The sequence below is a fragment of the Sus scrofa genome, chromosome 18 (assembly GCF_000003025.6).
Source record: "Sus scrofa isolate TJ Tabasco breed Duroc chromosome 18, Sscrofa11.1, whole genome shotgun sequence".
NCBI lineage: Eukaryota > Metazoa > Chordata > Mammalia > Artiodactyla > Suidae > Sus > Sus scrofa.
In genome coordinates, this window is record NC_010460.4 from 29,344,385 (window position 1) to 29,367,961 (window position 23,577).

A 23,577-nucleotide genomic window follows, 5' to 3' on the forward strand; every position below is an offset into this window, starting at 1 on the left:
CGGGAACTCCCTGTATTTTGTTTTTCTTATAGACTACATTTCAAGCAACAAATTATATAACTGTAATGGATAGTAACCCACAAAATTAAATAAGAAGCCATGAGTCCATACTGACATAAAGTAATGAAGAGCAAATGGGGGGAAAGCGCCTCATTATTGCAGAATTTCAATTAATAAATGTCGAAGGAATGAATGACTGAATTAGACAATCGCCTGGGTTGACCAACAATGGCAAAAATTATCAACAGATGCTAAAATTGGTGAGTGTAAGACAATAGGCTATTTACACGTGTGAATGAATCTACATACTTTAAAAGGAATAGTAATTTTACATTAAGAAAACCTGCTACACATAACCTTTACTAAATGATCCAAAATATCATAATATAGACTGATGTCATGTGCCTCCTAATAGGATGAACTGAGAACACAACATCACTTTTGTTATACTCCTGCCAAAAATTCATAGGTTGATCTAATCATGACACATCATCAAGTATGTGGAAATTAAGTCTACAAATAACTATTCTGCACTCTTTTAAAATGGTAAGGTCATGAAGGAAAAACAATGCTGAAAAACTGCTCCATATTAAAGACCAAAGAAACACTACAACAAAACTCAGTGTGATCCTGGATTAGATCCGAGACCAGCAACTGGCAAAATATGAATAGAATCTGTAGGTGAGCTAACTGCAATGTATCAATATGTAACTTCTTGGAGTTCTCTTGTGATACAACATGTTAAGGATCCAGCACTGTCAATGCAGTGGCTCAGGTCAGTGTGGTGAGGGTTCAATCCCTGGCACGTGAACTTCCACATGGCAGGTGCAGTTGAAATCTATATATATTAATTATCTATATATATATATAATAGATAAAATTTCTTGATTTTGATAACCATACTGTGGTAATATGAGAAAGCCCTGAACATAGTGAAGTATAGAGAAGTGGGGGGAAAAAAGTTCCTTTTCTACTCTTATATTATGGAGGTTTTCTCTTACATTTTTTTCTAACTTTAAAGTTTTGCTCTTTGCATTTAGGCCATTAATCCACCTGGGACTGATTTTTATGTATGGTATGGGATGGGATCCACTTTTAATTACACTGTCACAAGGATAAATAAAACATCCTAATACTATTTGTTAAAATGAACTTCGTTTCCCCACTGGACCAAATAAACAAATAAAAGAAAGAAAAAAGAAAAAGTAACCATTTTCAGCACTATTTTTAAAATGTGAGCTACTTCTTTTCAGTCAGGGATATGAAAAACACATCATAATTTTTAGATTTCAAAGATTCTTCCAAAAAGTGTCTAACAAATTTAGCAGTCATCATTCAGATAGTAACTGCAAAGGGTTAACTCCCAAGGAACTTATGACTATTCAATAATAGCAGGGAGCAAGAAGAAATATTATCCTATTATAACTAGAGGCACTGGTTAACACTAAGAAAATATTACGTAAGTAACATTAAATGAATATCCAATTCCTTTTTACAAAGAACTTATTTTGTTTAAAGACTTCCAATGGTTATCCCTGGAAACAAAGAATAATTCATTTTTATACACAAAAACTCTTGTAGGGTTATTTAGGCATTGGTACAGCTCACGATGAACTTAAAATCAAGTTAAGCAATTTTAGGTTAAGTAGAGAATTCTAATTATTTGAGTTCTTTGAGTTCTAAGATATGATATAATCCTATCTACCATTTTTGTTTGTTTATAGTTGTTTGACCCAACTTATGACTTTAGAGACTCAAAAACAAACTATTCTAGTTTAGACTTGATAAAAACAAAGTGAATGGGTGCTTTCTGATGTTCCATATATGGTTAAACATATATTAAAAATTTTTTTATTATTGTTTATATAGTTGATATACAATGTTATTCCAATTTCCGCTATACAGCAAAGTAACCCAGTCAAACATACACATACATTCCCTTTATTATATTATCTTCCAGCCTGGTCTATCCTGAGATTGGATGTAGTTCCCTGGGCTATACAGTAGAATTTAACTTCACTTAAATTTTCATTGAACATCTACACAAACTGTGTTTGAGGAATGCTCTAACTGTTCAATATGCAATTTTCAAATAATAAAAAACTTTTTTTTATGTAACCTACCAAAATTGTTTACTTCAAAAGTTCTCTCTCTCATGACCCAGAAATTTCTAAGTATTTAATATGACAAATGAATGCATATATCCACAAAAAGAATGCACAACAACGTTCACAGCCTTATTCATAACAGTCTGAAATGTCCACCAAGAGGAAAATGGACAAATAAACTGGGGTACTCATTCAAGCAATACCATGAATAACTCTCAAAAACAGGCTGACTATAATGAAGCCAGACCCAGACACACACACACAAAATAAATCTTATATGATTTCATTTACATGACATCCAAAGCCAGGGAAAACTAATCTATAGTGAGAAAACTTATGGGTATGGTTGGGAAATGGGTGAATATACAGATTAGAAAGAATAAGGAACTTTCTGAAATGATGAAAAATTTTCTTTATCTTATTTTGAGTGATTGGTGATTGCCTGAGTGTATATATGAAAATTATGCTTTGTGCATTTTATGGCAGGAAATTATATCTCAACTAAAAGTAATACAGGAGTTCCCGTCGTGGCGCAGTGGTTAACGAATCCGACTAGGAACCATGAAGTTGAGGGTTCGGTCCCTGCCCTTGCTCAGTGGATTAAAGATCCGGCATTGCTGTGAGCTGTGGTGTAGGTTGTAGATGCGGCTCGGATCCAGCGTTGCTGTGGCTCTGGCATAGGCTGGTGGCTACAGCTCCGATTCGACCCCTAGCCTGGGAACCTCCATATGCTGCAGGAGCGGCCCAAGAAATAGCAAAAAAAGACCAAAAAAAAAAAAAAAAAAAAACCACAAAAAAACTTACGCTGATATGAAGAAGCAGTAGAGTGTGTGATCTCTGGAGCCAGACTGAATGAGTTGGATTTTAATTTCTACTACTCATTAGCAATGTAAACTTGGATAAATACATAATAATATTAGTATTAGCAGTTATAGTAGTAGAGAATAAATATACTTGCATTAGTATAATTTAGTATTCTTAACACTAGCTCTGGAATACAGGCATTTTCATATCACATGTGAAATGTTTCTTTGTGCCCTACAGTAGTACAAATGGCTTACACCCATGCATTTCTGTGTTTTCTGCAGTGCATTCACTTCCTACACACCAATGTCCTCTCTCACTTGGAAATCACCCCTTTTCTCTTTACTTGACTCTGCTTACCTCAAACCAGTGCTAGCCACACAGAAGAAAAAGCTAGTTCCCAGTTCTGTGGTGGCAATGTCCAGTTAAGATCTGGGTTTTCATCTAAGCTAACACAAATGATCTGTACCCAGGTTTTGATTAAACTTCCATAAATTTCCTTTTTTTTTTTTAACAGGTAAATTAAGGGAGATGAAATACACCATTATTTCTTAACCTTTTAAATCCCTGTGTCTGTTAGATAAAATAAAGTATTATCTACAGTTACTCTCTGAGATGATTGTTATTACTTTTAATTCTTGAAAAGAGAAAACAGAGATCCAGAACTGGGATGTGAATGAAGTCTTCAGATGCATTCCAAAGCTTTTCACAGAGCTGCCTCCCAATTCAACATAATTTTTCTATGATGGTTTGGAAGATAGGTTGGAAACAAACAAACAAAATCTCTAGGTAGGAGTTCCCACTGTGGTATAGGAGGTTAAGAATCCGACTGCAACTGCTTGGGCCATTGTGGAGGCTGGGGTTCGATCCCCAACCTGGTGCAGTGGGTTAAAGGATCCAGTGTTGCCACCGCTGCAGCTTGGATTCAATCCCTGGCCTGGGAACTTTCATATGCTGTGGATGCAGCCATTAAAAAAGAAGAAAGTAATCTCAGCTACTTCTACTGCTATCACCAAATAACAACAGCTTTCAAATCTATACACCTTTCAAAACCTCTCTCGAGACCAAGAAGGATTTTTCTAAAATATTATTTATTTATTAGAAACCCCCATTAAATGCCTCAAAGATACCTCAGAAGCATGTCTCACCCAAGCCTACTCCCTCTGTTCTTCATACAGTTACTGGCACCACCTAGACACCATTCCACATCTTTCCCTTTATCCTAGTCGAGTGTCTGTCTCTCTTGCTCAAATGCAATCCCCTTTTCTTTGATTCCATTTCATTCAGACCCAGTCATTTTGTTTCTGGAATGTTACAATAACTGCCCTGACTCTGGTCCCACATTTTTTCAAAAGTCATTTTCCACTCTGTCACCAGATTAATATTTTTCAATAAAAATTCGGATTATGTTTTTTTTTTTCCTGCTTAAAATCATCTAATGGTTCCCCACTGCCAAAAAGTTCAAAGTCCTTGGCATGACATATAATGTTTTCCATATCTGAAGGTTATAAAATGTACTGTTAACAGCATAAACCCTAAATAAGACTATATGTACTTAGACTACATCTGTACTGCCTCCTACCTATATGACCATAAGCAAATTAAATTCAGCTTCCTCACTTGCAGTAAATGAGATAATACATTTAGAAAAGTGCTTGGGGAGTTCCTGTTGTGGCTCAGTGAGCAAGAACACAACTGGTATCCATGAGGATGTGGGTTCAATCCCTGGCCTCACTCAGTGGGCTAAGGATCCAGCATTGTTGCATCCCTACTGCTGCGTAGGGAGCAGATGCCACTCAGATCTCTTGTTGCTGCGGCTGTGGCATAAGCTCCTATTCAATCCTTAGCCTGGAAACCTCCATATGCCCCAGGTGCAGCAGTAAAAAGAGAAAAGTGCCTGGCACAAAGTAAGCAATCAAATAATAGCTACTACCTTTTTACTCTTGCCATTACTTTCTAACTCCTACAACCTACCCACTCTTTTTATCATTCCACATATACACAGTACTGGAGCCTCACCACTCCATTCAGTCTTTCAAACAAGAACTCTTGTCTTTCATGTCTACATGTCACTGCATATATATTCTGGCCGCGTTTTATCTACTGTGATTAAATCATACAGAGCAGCAGAATATGTTTTAAATTTTGCAAATTATCGAAAACTCACATGGAAAAGAAAACATAAAAGATCAAATTATGCTATTAAAAACTTATGTACTTTTTGGTACAGTAATCATCAGCATATACTTTTGATAAAGGGTTAGAACTACTGCTGAGAAATGTAGTATAAGGCCTAAAATTAAGCCCAGTATTATGTGTGCCTTGACATCTGGGGAAAAACAGGAGGACCTCGAATGGCCTAACTGCAAGTACCAATCCTCAATCTGCTCCTGCAGATAAGGTCCCAGCAGACAACCCTCTTTATCAGAGAGAAAAGGCATAGTTCCTTCCTATCCCTGAGTAGTAGGCTTCAGTTCCCTGCCAGCCTGCAGGATTATGTAGACTAGCCAAAGACATCCTCACGCTGGAACCAGGGCTCATCTACCCTCTTGATATTACAAAGATTACCTCCCATGGCCTCTGCTTGTTCACTCTGTTCCTGAAAGCAACCCCCATGTGGCCCTCTACTGTGTGCTCATCTCCTGGGCTGTTGTGACTGATAGGCTGTTTTCATTGCATCTCTCCAACGGCATGTGTTTTGTTCAGCCATCCTTAAAACCCTATGGCAGGAATCCCTTTCTCAACAACAGAGTGAAGAGGAGGCATATAAAACAAGATCTCATTTATCTGGGAAGCTCAAATTTAAGATATAATTGGGGACCAGGAAGCAAGGGACTCAATTATTTAATATATATTTTAAGCAAGCAAATAAGCTGATATATAGTCCCAACATTAGAAGGACATAAGAGAGATTCTTCATAGATCTTTTCTATTTTTATTTTAGACATAAATTTATAAGTGTGCTTATTTAGCTTCCTATCCTCCATGGACTTAAAGGGAGGAGAGGAAAGTTGGACAGTTATATTTACAACATTAAAAAAAAAAAAGGGAAGGATTTGAGCCAATCTGACAAAGACTGCAGAAAACAAAGTTCTTTTATAGGAACAACAACAACAAAAATTTACAAATAAAATCTCTTGAAAAGAGGGCCCTGAAATTCTTAGGAAATGAATTTTATTTAAGAATAACTACAGTTTACATCAAAAAACTTTTCAGATGAAAATAAAGATCAGGATTTTGAATCACTGGATGACATCAATTAAACATTTTAAAACCTCCAGACTTACTGCAACTCTACTGAGTTAAGTAACTTGGAAAAATCTTATGTATGTGGCCTGTGGAGTGGAAGATGAATTACAGGCTCTTCCACAATTTTAAGCAAACTTCCTCCATTCTTTACTCCATGGCCTATAAAGAACTCCTTGCTAGTTCACAAATTAGAAGATGAAGTGAATTTATTAAATAGTGAGAAAGGTCTTTGATGGAGAAATTAGAAGATCTGAAAGCGAGGACTTCCTCAAATTGAACTATGTGCCACTCCGGCAGTTTGCGACTGCTCAAACTACTTTGGATCAGAATCCCCACAAATACCTGAAGAAAGGGGACAGAATTCGGTTGTAAACCACTAAATCGTTCAAACAAGGGAAAGGCAGGGATACTCATCTTTCAATATCAGATACAATTGATTCCAATATTCTTAAAGAGAACTTCCCAAATACCTTCCCTAGGAAAGGATGAATGCTATCTTTTCCTTTGAGTAAAAATACAGTTCGTTTTGATAAATCTTATAGAAATTGTCTCCTGCTTTCTACCAGACATTACTTTCTTTTTGTGAACATCAGGAGATAGTCACCTAGGATCAGAGGTATCTCAAATTGCAGACAGTGATAAAAATAGTATTTTTTGTTTTTTGCTTTTTAGGGCCGCACCCGCAGCATATGGAGGTTCACAGGCTAGGGGCCAATCGGAGCTACAGCTGCATGCCACAGCGACGCAGGATCTGAGCCTTGTCTGTGACCCATACCACAGCTTACAGCAACGCCAGATCCTTAACCCACTGAGTGAGGCCAGGGATCGAACCTGAAACCTCATGTTTCCTAGTCAGATTCATTTCTGCTGTGCCATGACAGGAACTCCCAAAAATAGTATGTTAATGCTACCTGCCACAAATGATTCCTTCTGTGCTACAGGCAAGAAAGAGCAGTTGACGCCCCCTCATATTATCTAAAGCACTCTATAGCCTGAGCCTACAGATAGAAATCCGTTTCTCTACACATTTTTCAATTTGGTGATGAGAAAAGCAAATAATAGTGATGAATTATGTGGCATTTGCACATCATGTTGGACCAACATGTACAGAAGTCAAACTACCACAGTGATGGGAAGAGATTAGTCACAATACCTAGAAAGACAACTACTTGTGGCTAAATCCAGTGCCTCACTTTTCTAAAGAAGTTCCCAATTCCTTGGTTTTTTCAGTACTGCAACAGATAGAGATGGAAGATAAACACATCTGGTACAAGAAGTTGTGATCAAAATCTTTGGTATCATTATGGCAGAGAGTGATGATCCAGACAAGTATCAGTAAAGTACTCACTTACTGTTTTTGGTCTTAGGTGATCCCTCAGGACAGTATAATATAACAAGTGTTTTTACCATCCTATGCTACCTGGACCACAGATCTGGAAACTTACAATTTTATACCTACACGGCTGAATAAGACTGAAAAATTTCTCAGAGAAGAACAAAGGGAGAGCTGAATGCAAATAAACTCCACGTGCAGCTTTCTGCCTTGCAGTTCTTGATTCTGACAGTCTTTGCATTAGCGTATGGAAAGCATCTTTCTCAAGTAAAGCCAAGCTTTGTGGTGAAATGCCACAGATAAAAGTAACAAAATTCTCTTGGCCCACACTGCCTCCTTAAGATGTGTCTATTACTGGAAGAAGTGAGCATCTGGCAGTGCTACTTCAACTTTATGATCACCAGCTAGCACAGGAAAGCACAAGGTGGAGAGGTTTATCAGAGGTTGTCAATCAATTGCCAGCATAATTTATAGAAGCTGTAGGCAAAATTAATGTTACTTCAATTACCTGTGCCTATGAATTCTCCAGATTTTTCTGATGCTTTTGCTGGGCACTGTAAATTGGCAAAAATTTTTATAAATACTAAGGGAAAATCCAGGAGATTCTGTCTGTAGGAAACATTAATTCTTCAGAAAGAAATGCAGTCATGCACCAAAGTGTATATATAGTAAGCTGACAAAAAAGTTTTAAAAATTTTAAAACGCTTTGGGCAACTGAAAAAAAAGAGGTGAAAGTATAAAAAGCAGATGATGCATATCACGAAAGCACTTACACATCACAAAAAATAGCTGCATGGAACCATTAAATTTAGAGGCAAATAGCCTTGTACTCCACAGTAGCTCAAAAATATAATGCATGGGAAATATTTATACAAAAAACTAGTCGTTGCTTATCTTAAATTCAATTTAACCAGGCATCCTATATTTTATCTGAAAACTCTGCTAATAGGAGTTCCCACTGTGGTGCAATGGAAATGAATCTGAACTAGGAATTGTGAGGTTGCAGGTTCGATCCCTGGCCTCACTCAGTGGGTTAAGGATCTGGCCTTGCCGTGAGCTGGTCTGAGCAGAAGCAGCTCGGATCTGGCATTGCTGTGGCTGTGGTATAGGCCAGCAGCTGTGGCTCCAATTCAACCCCTAGTCTGGGAACCTCCATATACCCCAAGTGCAGCCTCAAAAAGCAAAACAAACAAACAACTGTGCTGACAACCCTTCTATTTTCCATATATTGGACATTTTCCGACATAGTTATCTCCTCTTTGACCAAGGCAGGAGACACTAGGGTAGAGATTTCCCAAATCTGGTCTAGTTAATTTGCTAGGAAAGCTTTTGAAAAAAATACAAATTCCTATGTTTCATTCCAGATCTACTGAACCAATCTCTACAGGATTAAAACCTCTGTATTTTTGAAAATCTCGCCCAAGTGCTTCTGATGGACTGCCAGATATTGTACCCAATTCCCTATAAGAGATTGTATATGCAAAATTTGAGGCATTTGATCTTCTGAAGAATCATAGGTTTCATCTGATTCTCAAAGAATGCAATACTAAAAAAGGTCACCGACTTAGGCACCAGCAGTAAAGTTAAAAAGAGCTATCATGAATTTTTCTACTTCAACTGCAAGAATTATCTGACATTGTTTCCCATAATTCCCTAAAAATTGCCTATGCCTTTTTGAGAGTTAAAAGTAAAATAAGGATGGAAAAAAATGCTTTCTTAAACTCTATTATTATTTAAACAGTTTATGATCAAGTGATCACTAAATGCATGGCTGTAGTATAAACCAATTTATTCTGAGTATATGTGAGAGGTAATTTGTTTTGATAAGTTTTCCTTAAGAATTTTTTCCTTTATAATTATCATTTTGAATGGTAATTAAAAACAAGGCCCATATCACTTAATCTAAAACTAGGCCATCCACTGAATTCAACATTAATTTCTTTAAATATCTTTTACCATTATTTAAAGTAGTAAGAAACCTGCAAATCCAATGTAGGCACTCATTAACTGAAAAAGTTACAAAAACTACTATCTATCTTAGATTTTCATTTTCTTTCTTGCCTCTGAATCACTTCTCTCAGCCCATAAACACTTCTAAAATTTTTCTATCTTAGAAAAAAAGTATCCCAAAAATGAGATAGTAGGAAAAAATGAAGTGGTACTTGTTCTTTCTCTCCTGCTTCGCTACTGATAGCTTCACTACTGATACTTTGATTTAAGGAATAAGAGAGAAAAGGAGAGAAACTAGAATTTGAGAATTCGAAGTAGAATTATACACCTGAAATTAACAGCACTTATGACTTGAACCCAGCCAAAACTCAGACTGGGACTTGAACCCACAGTTTTTAAATGAGAATCACTCACCCAGTGTCTGGATTACTGAGGTTCAGGTTCTTTGTGCTTCAGCACAGGAGGAATTCAGCCAGAGAAAAAGCGATACGCAAGAACTAGATTTATTAAGATAAGATGCTTGTGAGAAATGGAAGCAGGCAGGCAAGGAGGCTCTGCCCTGAGGATTAGGGCTACAGTTTTATAATCATGGGGAGTGGGAAAAGACCACCTCTTCCTCTTAGTAATTTAGTAACTCTTAAATAGGGAAGGAGATTAAGACATACAAATTTCTAGTTGTAAAATAATTGAGTCACAGGAACATAATGTGTAGCATAGGGAATACAGTCAAAAATAATCATAATAACTTTGTGTAGTAACAAATGGTAACTGGATTTATCATGGTGATTATTTTGTAATGTATAAAAGTAACAAATTACTACTTTTCAGTGTACAAATGGTACACCCCAAATGAATATAGTATTATGAATCAATTATACTTCAATTTTAAAAAGCTTAAAAATTAATTAAAAGACAAATATGGGAGGGAGAGCAATTTATAATTCCAATCTCTACTCTTATCTTTGGCGAACACTGATCCAGCATGTAATACAGTGAAACTCAATCTGGTGCACATTCAACTCATCTGGGAAGCTTTTTTTGAAAAATGCGCAGCGGCTCCAGGCTTCATCCATGAGTGAAGCCTATGCATCCATGTTTGTTTATAAACTCTCCAGTTGATTCTAATGTGCAGCTAATTGAAATCACTGATCTAATATATTCAAGGCAATCTGCTGGAATTACACAGGTGAAAAAAACATAGGACCTGCCCCTGAAGAATACAAGAAATAAGAAATTGCTAAGGAAGCAGAGATAGGCCAGGATACAAATGAAGATGAGTGAAGTCTTTGAGTCTGGTTACTGAAGTACTATGTAGCCAAGACTGAAAGGCCATTTTTGGAAGAGGAAAACATATGCATACTTTTTAGATGCTGATAATCTGGCTTTTCTCTCTCCATTCCTTGCTCCGAATTCTAATTAAACTGCTCTCTTAGAGGTCACCAATCATCCTTGGCCCACCACTTAAAATAGTCGGCTTCATCTGCGCTGGTTTTATAGTGTGTAAAATGGGGATAACAGCAAGGTTGTTCTGACAATTGATACATTAATGTAAATATGGTAGATATAATTTCTCATCTCTTTCTTTTAAAGCCAAAGGCTTTTATCAGTTCTATATTCCTTTGTAATCTCTCTGCAACATTGCACTGCTCCTTTGGGAAATAAGTTCTGTGAGAAGAGGACCTACTCTGTTCTAGGTACGATAGGGATGGAGTAGGATAGTTATACAGGTAGTTGCATAGGGACCACAGATAGAGAGGGAAACCTAGGAGACATGGGGACATCACTGTAAGTTAACGATTGCTCAAGAAAACCACCAGAACAAAGCAAGAAATGTGCCTCAGTTCATTAAATGAAAAATAAAATGAGGCCTGCATTCAAGTTCACATTGAAGGGCAGGGGTTTAAGGACCACCCTTCTGCTGATTTGAATAAGCACCTTGACAGTCCTAGTTTGACCTCATAGGGTCAAATACTCTCTTAACAGATACCAAAAAGGAGTTACTAAATTACTAAGAGGAAGAGGTGGTCTTTTCCCACTCCCCATGATTATAAAACTGTAGCCCTAATCCTCAGGGCAGAGCCTCCTTGCCTGCCTGCTTCCATTTCTCACAAGCATCTTATCTTAATAAATCTAGTTCTTGCGTATCACTTTTTCTCTGGCTGAATTCCTCCTGTGCTGAAGCACAAAGAACCTGAACCTCAGTAATCCAGACACTGGGTGAGTGATTCTAATTTAAAAACTGTGGGTTCAAGTCATAAGTGCTCTCAGTTCAGGTATATAATTCTACTTCAAAGGTTTACCTTCTAGTTTCTCTCCTTCTCTCTCTTATTCCTTAAATGAAAATATCCAAAAGTATATGCTCTCTGCCCTCTCCTCTTTGCTATGTCTGAACTTGCTCTCCTGAAAGGCTATTCCCACCTTGCAGCTTTAACCCACAAAGAGGATTTTCAAATCTACATAAAATCTCTGAGCCTGATCCTTTTCCAAGCTCCATGTCTACATTTCTATATCTGTTAGGCATGTTCGCATGGACATTCTGCCAGCATCTCAAATTCAGCAGAACCCAAACTAAATTCACCATTATTCCCCGAGATGTGCATTCTCTCTCCTTGGTTCTTTAGTTGTCAGTTGTCATATCTCTTCCGAGACAATCAAATGTTAATATTCACAGTTATCTGAGTTTTCCTTTTCTCTACATTCACTTACCATGTTTTGATTCCAACTATGAAATGTTAGCAATCATTTTTTTCTTCTGTATCTTGTGAAACCACTTTAAATCAGGTCCTAACATTTAACTCAGTTTCCCAACTAGTCTCACTAGCTTCAGTCTGTCTAGACCTATAGTTCTCAACCAGAGGCAATTCCGTCCTACAGGAGACATTTCTGACTGTCATGAATGGCTGGTGCTACTGGCACCATGAGGGCCAAGGATGCTATTAAACATCCTAAAATGCATGACAGCCTCCACAACAAAGAGTTATCTAAGCCCAAATGCCAACAGTGCTCAGGCTGAGAAAATCTGTGCTGTTTAATAGCACAAGTCATCTTTATAACATACTTCCTGCTCATTCCCACTTGCCTATTTTTTCTTCCTATGTTGTGCTCTCTGGAATAAGCTTGTATCCCAAATGATGTCCACCCTCCTCCTAAGCAGAATTAATTTTTCCATCTTCTGAATTTCCACGAACTTACTGCTTTTTGACCTTGTAGAGTATATACATTATATATGTCTGATTCATCTTTGTACCTATATTTTTGCATTGTGTCTACCAAACAGGTAATCAAATTACCAACCTTCCATGAGTCTAAAACTTGACCTAATGTGTCATTACCACTACTTACAAACATGGCATTTCTCTTCTTCTGTCTCCTCTGAAATTAGGTTTATAGATAAAACTTGCTTTAGCTAACTAAAATCTGAATAGAAGTTCAGTAAGTATCTAAGTGTGTGTTTCTAAGTGTGTGTACAGTAAGGGGAGGGGGGAGTTTTGAAAACTAATATGGAATTCACTGCATTTCTTGCCCACTGCTGTGGGAACAGTGATAAAAAACAAACAAACACATTTTTAAAAAATAATTTCACATGCTACATTTTGTGAATTTAAGGTGTATAGTCTGTTACTTTGATACATTTATACACTGTAATATGACTGGTACTAAAGCAATATTTATCCCAGTACATCATCATAGTACAATAGTAGTGTCTACATTCATTACACTGTGCATCCAATCTTTATTTTTTATTTACTTCTCATTACAGGTTTGTACCCTTAAACACCATGAATCTTATCCCCTCACAATTCACTCTCTGGTAACCACCATTTTACTGCTGTTCTTTTTTAAAAACAAGTTGGACTTTTTAAGATTCCACATGTTATGTGATATAGTACCACACTTGTCTTTCTCTTAAGTTATCTCACTCAGCACAAGGTGCTCAAGGTCCATCTATATTGTCAGAAATGGCAAAATATCCTTTCTCATGGCTGAATAACACTACATTGCATTGTGCACATGTACCATATCAAAGGCCTACATTTAGACTGAAGTCCTCCAACAGCCTGAAACTAAATGACTTCAGTGAGCAGGGGCCCTTCTGCTGCTGACCCACAGCAGACATACACAGAATGAATGGGGGGAGATGCCAGGCAAAGCCCCCACCACCAATGTCCTCATGCTGAGATTTTTGTTTGTTATTGTATATATCCTTGCACACCTTGATTCATTACCAATGTAAGATACATAATTCCATGACCACTACAAAAGGAAAAATGCTACCAGTTATCATCAGCCATGATTGTACAATGCAGCCTTATTTCAGAGACCTTAAAATATGGAAAATTATGAGTAGTGGAAATCAATGTAATATGGTATATTTGGTAAATAAATAAACACAGAGGTAGTTTTCAAAAATTATTTCCATTAGCTGTGAGTAGAAACATTGTGAACTAAAATGTGCAAGAAGAGTTCTCAGCTACAGTTTCACTGTGGAACATGTACATAAATATCTTAAGAGGGAGAATATGAAGATTTCATGTCTAACCTTAAAAACAAAACTTATGAAATTCTCCTTTTTTGACAACTGTAAGTGGTTCTACAAAACCCCTATTTTCTTTGATATGCATGAATTTCCTGCATTCAATTACCACTTCAAGCAAGTAAGCTTTTCGGTCAGAGCACAGAACCACAGGTCAATTTGTCCCCTCATGCTTGCCAACCTTAAAAATTACTTTATATTCGCTGATCAACCATGTTTTTACACTAAGACGCAATGCTCAATGCTCTATTTTATGTAGAAATGGCTCCCGACTGCAATGAAAACGTACAACAAATTTGCTTTCATGAGCAAAGTCTGAAAAACGCCACTAATGTTACAGCAGCTATCAAGTTTCTGCTTGCTGTAGGAATTTTTATATCTTATTGGTGCAATGATAGAACTCACACATCTAAAAAAGAAATTAGGAATGAATACTTTCTACATTAATAGCTTACTGGTTCAGTTTACTTTTTGGTTAATAAAAACACTACTGATTTAGCATTAATTATGATGGAATATAATGGTAGCTTACATTGTTTTTACATATAAGCAAAATTTCTGAAACCAAATTATGACTGTATATAGGGGAGAAGAATATAAACTGCTTATAAATATTTAGCATGTGTAAATGACTTGAACTGTAGCCAGTATCACCACCTGCACCTCAAAGAGCACCAGGAATTTCATTTATCTAAATCTTTAAAATCCATAGCACTATTTAGAAAAAAAAACATAGGCATACTAGATTTTCCCTCAAAAATTTGCCTTTATAAGCTACTTCCTTTTATAAAACTGTTCTTTTTCTTTCTTTTTTTTTTGTCTTTTTGCCTTTTCTAGGGCCGCTTCCCACAGCATATGGAGGTTCCCAGGCTAGGGGTCTAATTGGAGTTGTAGCTGCTGGCCTAAGCCAGAGCCACAGCAACACCAGATCCGAGTCGAGTCTTCAACCTACACCCCAGCTCACGGCAACGCTGGATCCTTAACCCACTGAGCAAGGCCAGGGATCAAATCCGCAACCTCATAGTTCCTAGTCAGATTCATTAACCACTGCGCCACGACGGGAACTCCATAAAATTGTTATTTTTCTTTATTTTGTGAATTCATGACTTTTTTTCGTTCACTCATTAAACCACTGTATTCATCACATATATTGTACTGACAGGTGCTGAAGATGACATTATTTTTGCACTAAGGAATTCCAATAGAATACAGGAAAAAAAGGTAAACAAGTAACGACTATGCAAAACCGAATTGGAGTTCCCGTCGTGGCGCAGTGGTTAACGAATCCGACTAGGAACCATGAGGTTGCGGGTTCGGTCCCTGCCCTTGCTCAGGGGGTTAATGATCCGGTGTTGCCGTGAGCTGTGGTGTAGGTTGCCGACGCAGCTCAGATCTCACGTTGCTGTGGCTCTGGTGTAGGCCAGTGGCTACAGCTCCGATTCGACCCCCGGCCTCGGAACCTCCATATGCCGCGGGAGCGGCACAAGAAATAGCAAAAAAGACAAAAAAGACAAAAAAAAAAAACCAAAACGGAATTGAATACCAGTGATGTGTTACAGCATTCAGAAGAGAGAGAAAACTAGACATCTAGCTAGTGATCTGAGCTAAATCTTAAAGTAATATTTTCATCTTTCAGAAAAGGGGACAGATCAAAGAACATACCAATGTTCAAACCAGATAAGCCATGAGCAGAGAAAAATAACTACAACTTATTGTGTTACTACATGCCAGGTACCATTTACACTTATAGAAACTTAATGGAGAATATACTCTCTATTCTATCCCCACATTTTAGAGGAAACTGAGCCTGAGGCAGTAAATAATTTACTTGAGGTACTAGGCATGGACTAGCATCCATGACTAAGTAACAGTACATACTGGAAATACCAGAGCTATTTAGGTTAGAATGAAACACAAGGACATGAACACAACTCTCAAAAGTTGGGCTTCCTTGTAAAGGCAATGGAGAACCCAGCAATCAAAACTTTGGAAGTAGAAAAATGTCAGGAAGTTGGGGAGATTAGTCTAGAAAGTTTATAATAAAAGCCCAGCAGTGGCAAATAAAATAGATATGAGACGTTCTTCTAACCCTACTTTTCCTCCCTTAGCTTTATTCACAGAACAAACACAATCAATTTGCATTCTGTTGGTACAGTAAATTTGTTACTAAACAAGAGTAGTTCATAACATAAATACAACTGTTAACAGTCTGCTCTAAGAGTAATAAATCAAATATTAATATAAATGGATTAACTTTTCAAGCAAGAAATAATCTGTATAAGTCATATTTTGATGGAAGTGACAAGATCTGGAAATTGTAAGGTACAGAGAGCACAAGAAAAAAGTTAAAATAGAGCTGAAGTTAAAAACGTGGAATAACTGGAAAAAATGGGAACAGAGTCATAAAGAGAAAAATGAGCATCAAGAGATGGTTATCTAGCCTGCTTTGTGTGGGAGGAGGGAAGGGGAGCTTTTTAATTTACTTTTAGGCAGGTTCCTCTTGAACATATTTCATTAACTGTCTTCTGTGAAAAGGACCAGCAGTTAAAAATGAATTTCTGTGCTCAAGAGGAAAGCAGGGCTGAACTATGTACTTGAGAAACATCTACAAAGACACAAAGTTGATGCTATGGGCTATGGGAGTAGATCACTACTCACTGGGGTAAGGTGGGAGGGGTTCAGGGTGGGGATGATTCTTTCCAACGAATAACTAAGTGTCTTCCTTCCACAGCTTGGAGTGACTTCCTGGTCTTCTCATCTAGAGAGGGGTCTGGGAATAGTTCTTCTCATTTCAGCCTTACACCACAATTCCATATAAAAAATTTCAAAATCACAAAAATGCTTTACAGTACAATGTACAATACAGCTGACCCAGGAATGAAACCATGAACTGTTCTGCCCTAGAGTTTCTGAAACTATGTAAAAAGTTCTGCAGGACACATGGCAACAAATGAATAACTTTGAAGAACTTCACTGTGCTTTTTCAGATAATTTTATTTCCTATGAACCCAGTGGCCAAAGATGCAAAAGTTACCACATTTCATAGTGGTCTCCTCAAAAAAACAACTATACACGATTGAAAAAAAAAAAAAAAGCAAATATATTATTCCATATTAATTTAAAAAATGCTTCCTACCACAGAGCATATATGAAACTAAACCAGCAGCATAAAACTTTTAAATGTGTCAAAAAATAATAAACTTTATTCTAAAATGACCAAAATTTAAATTTAAAACCCAACGCTATCTAATATTTGGTATTTAAGGCTTTTATTAAAAAAAAAAAGTTTTTTCTTTTTCAAGTTAAACTGTCAAATTAAAAACAGATAAACCCAGGAGTTCCTGTTGTGGTGCAGTGGTTAATGAATCCGACTAGGAACTATGAGGTTGCGGGTTCGATCCCTGGCCTTGCTCAGTGGGTTAAGGATCCGGCATTGCAGTGAGCTGCGGTGTAGGTCGCAGTCGTGGCTCGGATCTGGTGTGGCTGTGGCTGTGGCGTAGGCCGGTGGCTGCAGTTCCGATTAGACCCCCAGCCTGAGAACCTCCATATGCCCCAGGAAGCAGCCCAAGAAATGGCAAAAAGACCAAAAAAAAAAAAAAAAAAAAAAGATAAACCCAAAAAATGGTTCTATCTTTTTTTTTTTTGTCTTTTTAGGGCCACACCTGCCACATATGGATGTTCCCTAGACTAGGGATCAAATCAGAGCTGTAGTCACTGGCCTACACCATAGCCTCTGGCTTACACCATAGCCACAACAACGCCAGATCCGAGCCGCCTCTGTAATCTACACCACAGCTCATGGCAATGCCAGATCCTTCATCCATTGAGCAAGGATAGGTATTGAACCTGGGTCCTCATGGACACTAGTCAGATTCATTTGCACTGAGCCACAATGGGAACTCCATTATCATTAATTGTTAAGGAAGCATAATGTCATGAGAGTATCAACTTTGGATTCAGACAAACCCAGGTTTAAATACCACCTTTGCCACTTCCTATTTAGGTGTCCTTCTGTGAACTGTTTAAAACTTCTGAAACCTTATTTTACTTATTTGTGAAATGGTAGTAATAAAACCTATCTCAAACTCACAACAAATTAACTAACATATGGTCTAGCTGAGCCAGACATATATATACAAGTGTGGTGCTACATAAGTCTTAACAGCTTCCATTCCTTATATCTGCAATCAGTAATGGAATTTCAAGAGCCTAAAAGTATTTAAATCTTATTTTTAACAACTACAAACAAGGTTACAGAAAAAGTACCATGATTTAAATATTAGTGTAAAAATATCACTTTTAAATCCAATTTCTGATTCTATATCCAAGGTCCTCCTCCCAAAAGATTAAAAAGAACATTTAGGAGTTCCCATGGTGGCGCAGTGGTGGTTAATGAATCCGACTAGGAACCATGAGGTTGCGGGTTCGGTCCCTGCCCTTGCTCAGGGGGTTAACGATCCGGCGTTGCCGTGAGCTGTGGTGTAGGTTGCAGACGCGGCTCAGATCCCACGTTGCTGTGGCTCTGGGTAGGCCAGTGACTACAGCTCCGATTCGACCCCTAGCCTGGGAACCTCCATATGCCGCGGGAGTGGCCCAAGAAATAGCAAAAAGACAAAAAACAAAAAAACAAAAACAAACAAAAAAAGAACATTTAAATAACTGAATTAACAAGAATGTTAGTTTACCAGTTACTTGAATGTAGTCCCACAGTTTGGTTAATATTTATCTTAAATTACTAAAAAAAGTAATTCGAAATCCATGTGTAAAATATCTACAGAATCGTCTTACAAAATTGGAAATAAAAACAAAAGCACCAAATTCCTTCAAATTAGAATTTTCTTTCACTTACTCTTAAAACATAGTATTGGGCAAGCATAGAGAATAAGACACCTCCCCCCCAACACCCACGCACACCTTTATGGAAGCTAGTGGCCCGCAAGTGCTTGATAATAAGAAATCTTGTTATTTCATTTTGAAAAAAATTCGCTATTTCAGGCCTTTACAGTACATTGGCAGGTCTATATTAACTCCCACACTGAGTACTCGCTCCTCAGCTAAATTTCTAGCCACTTGAGCTACTAATCACTACTTACAAACAGCAGAATAAAAACAATAAAAACATGACAATCCCTTTAAAAAACTTCCTAGCACTACTTAATTTTAAATGTGTGTGCCCGTCGGCATACATTTTCAGTTAGTTACTTATGGTTATTTACCAATACTACACATGTGAATACTGCACAGCAACTTTTGTGTATATAGGGGTCTGCCTACCAGACCTGTGGAATATGGAAAATCTTGGCTCTCCCCATTTTGTCGTTTTATTATCACTTTCACCAAAGAGCACAGAGGGAAGAAAGATTTCCGAAATCGAAGATAAGGCTGACTGCTGCACATTCACACTGGGAAGAAGGTGGAACATCACATTTCGGTGCAAGCACACAAGATAGAAAAACACTTGGATCAGAGTGTTCCAACCGAAAATATCCTTAGACTTACAAGAGGATTTCTTAAACACCAGTATGTTTTTGTGTTTCAGACATGGCTGTAATGCTTGGGAACTTAAAAAAAGAAAATGAGCCTTGTTAAATTAAGAGTGAAAACTTCGAACACTCGATTTTATTCACAGTTACGTCAGTTACTTCCAAGTTTGAGAAACATCAAGGTCCTTTCCAGGAAATACTCAAAATTAGTAGGGTACCCCCCACCACCACCACACTAGGGAATGGGGCCTCAGAGTGGCCAAAGGAAACCGCCAATAAGAGAACCAGTTCAATGATCAGATTTCTGACTTCAAATGCCTCAGAACTTAAGTCGTTCATCCAGTTCCAATGCTGTCACAGCATCTAAGATACAGTAAAAGGAGTTGCACAACCTCCCCTTTTCGGAAGAAGTCCTAGCAGGACTATGGGGCGCCACCAAATCTGTCCCCAGGGGGGCTGCTGCCAGCAGGCGCGGCAAACAACTGGGGCGGGGGGGGGTGGGCTTTCTTTTTGGGAGCAACTTCGTTGTCTTCAGGGGAATGTGGGAACTGCAAAGCCTACAGCTAAAACTGGAAAAAGAAAACAAGAAAAAAAAAGGGAGAGAGATTTCCACCGGTAAAAGCGAGAAACGGAGAACCCAGGAAAGAACACAATTTGCTTGCGGGAGGAGGGAGTAGAAGCGAGAAGTGAAGGTCTGCTTTCTAAGCGATTTCCCCCTCCTTCCCCCTCACCCCAGCCACACTCTTCGGCCAGGCCTTCGGGCTGGCTACTACCCTTGAGCCGCTCCCGGGAGGGGACCCAGACCCCTCCGCAGTCCGCAGACCCCAGCGCAGGGCCCCGCGGCCCTGGCGCGGGGAGAGGGTCCCCCGCGGCCGCCGCCCTCCGCGCCCCCCACCCCCGCCCGCCGCGCCAGGCGGCGCCGCCGCCCAGCTCCCGCTTCCTATTTTCGGAGCACACACCCTACAAGGAGCGGAGCGAGCAGGCCCGGCTGAGACCTGCCCCCGCGCCGGGCCTCGGGTGACTGACAGGAGCAGGCACTTGGGCGCAGCAAGGATGGGAAGGAAGAGCAGCCGAGGGCACCGACCAATGCCCTTCCTCGGCTGCCAGACTCTGGGCTGAGACCAAGGGGCTCTGCTGGCTCCGCGACCGACGGGTTCCGCCGCCTCCGCGGCCCTTACCTTCTCCTCATCAGACAACTGCTCTTCCAAATCCGCCATTTTCCTTCCGGCGACAGATCGCGGCGCGGCGGCAGCGGTGGCAGCCACCTGACTTCCCCCTTCCCGTGCGGTCCTCCGCGCCGCGCGCCCCCGCCAAGGGAGGGGCCGCAGCCCAGGCCGTCGCGCACGCGCCCCGCAGCCCCGCCTCCCTCCTCCCGGCCGGCGGAGCCCAAGCACGGCTATGCGCGTGCGCAGATCTCTCGGCGGCCGGGAGTGGGAAGCAGTTGCTTGCTGCCGCCTGCTGCAGGCTTGTCAGCATCATGAGTTTAGGATTCTCTCCCCACCAGTGACCATATGGACCCAGTCTGCGACGAGTACATCCTGAGCCCTTGATTATGTTCCCATCAAGTCCTGAACAATGCCGGCTAAAATGTGAAAAAGTGCATAAATAGAAGCTTTTAAATATTCTGGTTTTAAAAATTAAGAGAAAAATATTCAGCTGTCATTAAAAATGCACATACAACCTGGAACATAATTGGAAAATGTTCGGGATATATTCGTTAAAAAATGTTTATTGGTCCTTTATTGTGTGGGGGTATTGTGTTAGTCTCTGAAGATACGCCATGTTAAACAAAAACTAGAGAAACCTCAGTTTTGAAGAAACTCATCGTCTGTTCTTTAAACATGTATTGAGTTAGGGAAGTCCCTGTACTATTGCATGGGAACACAAAGTTATGGAAGTTCCAACGCTAGGGGTCCAATAGGAGCTGCAGCTGCTGGCCTATGCCACAGCCACAGCAATGCCAAATCCAAGCCACGTCTGAGACCTAATGCCACCGCTGGCAACAAGGACAGATTGTTAACCCACAGAGTGAGGCCAGGAATCAAACCTGCATCCTCATGAATACTAGTTGGGTTCCTAACCCCATGAGCCACCACGGGAAGTGCATTTCTAACAAGCTCCCAGATGACGCCAGCACTACTGGTCTGGAGACTACAGATTGGGTAGCAAGGTCTTGGAGTTCAGATAGAGTTTAAGACTTTAATCATTATGTCGTACACCTAAAACTAATACAATGTTACATGTCAATTATATCTCAATTAAAAAGACATTACAGTAGAAAATGAGACACCGTTGACAACTTTTGAATAGTGACATGACATCATCAAAAATATGTCTAGCAAGATGAATCTGACAGCTGAAAGTAAATGACACATGTGAAATTACCTTAAAGAACTCAAATGTGTGTCTATGCAAAACTCTATTATTTAAAGTAATTTACGGAATGGTCATGGTATGCAAATCATAGTTTCTTGCATTTGGAAAGCAAATAGAAGCCATGCTACTAAAAAGCTCATAGTCCATTTGAGGAGAGAATAGGAAGCAGAAGCTTGCTGACTCATGCAGAGAAAAGGTGATAAAGAATAAACCACACGGTTTGGTCAGAGACCTCACTGGATGTAAATAACATTTACTCTTTTACAGTTTACAAGTCATTTCTTCATTGATTTCTCACTGAGCTTCATGAAGCAAAGTATTTATCAGTATTATTACGCACATTTTACAGGAGCAGAATTTGCCCAAGGTTGCACGTAGGTGGTGAAATTGGGATTAGAACCCAAGCATCATATCCTGTATCCTTTATTCTTCCCACTTTGAGACCTTTCTCTCTCTCTCTAAAACCTAGGCACTCTCCACCAAACAAAACTTAATGAAGGCAATTGCGCTCCTATCTCATCCGTTATATTCACTATCACCTATTTCATAAATAACGTTTCAAGGGATTTTTTTCTTTCTTTCTTTCCTTTTGTTTTCTGTTTACTCAGCAATACCCAATATCGATAATTTGTACACAGTGGGTACTCAGTAAATGTGCTGCTTGGTTAGCGTGCTTTCTTACTCCAGAATAATTTGAGTCAGACTCTGTTTATTATTGTAACCTTGGTAATACTTTACATGTGGTTCCCCAAAGTGACACAACCAGCAATTATGCATAATTTCTGATAATACTTTCAAAAACCTCCCAGTATCACTCTCTTGATATAATTAAAAGGAATTACACAATTCACATAACATAGGAATTCTGGGAAGATTTCAAGCCATCACACAAAATAGGTATACATATGGAAAGACCATTATATGAATGCAAGTAGAATTGCTCTGGTATTTTTGATAATCAGTTATTTTATGATGAAGAAAAAGAAAAAAAACACTCTTTTCATTAAGAATCCTACATTGAATCCTTTAGCTAAAGCTAGTGATTTCTTCCTCTAGGGCCCTATAGAACATTTCTCCATGGAGTTTTGCCATGTACTCTAGTGGCAAGGTGTACAGACTTTATAATCAGTAAATCCTGTAGTTTGATCTTGGTTCTAGCCCTAGTTAACTGAGCAACTTACTCTGGAAGCCTCAATTTCTTCATCTATATATTGGGCATAACAATGGTACCTCCTTCATAGGGTCGTTTAGAGGATTTAATGAATAATATAGGCAAAGTGCTTAGCACCCAGCACTTGCATTAGCAGAGGTTTCAATAAGTGTTAGCTATAATCATATTATAATATTAATCCACTCCTTGACAATATAGCCTGTCTTAACTAGCTGTCTTAACTCTGACTTAACTAGAGTCTGGCACATAAGTGCTTAAAATATTGTTATTGGAATGCATATATAACCTGAATCTAGTGTTCACTTATTCCCACACATGTTGATTCTCTTTCACCACAGGACTGTTTCTTTTTTATCTTTTTAATCCATTTAATGTGGTATCTAATTCAAACAGTATTTATGGAATGAATTAGTAAATATGATTTCTTTCATGATCTAGAAAACAACATCTTTTCATTAAGAATCCTACATTGAATCATGTAGGACATGTATAAAGGAACATGTATAAAGAATATTAGACAAATTTCTCTCTTAAAAAAAATCTCCCTATATGACAAATGTAAATTATGG

General features: G+C 38.7%; 1 protein-coding gene across 1 annotated transcript in view; it reads right to left on the bottom strand.

Moving 5' to 3' along the window:
- The window catches only part of CAPZA2 (capping actin protein of muscle Z-line alpha subunit 2), a 48,679-nt gene extending 28,001 nt beyond the window's left edge, over positions 1-20,678 (bottom strand). Inside the window, 1 exon segment of the mRNA NM_001097455.1 lies at positions 20,640-20,678. Coding sequence (NP_001090924.1) covers positions 20,640-20,678 — 39 coding nt within the window.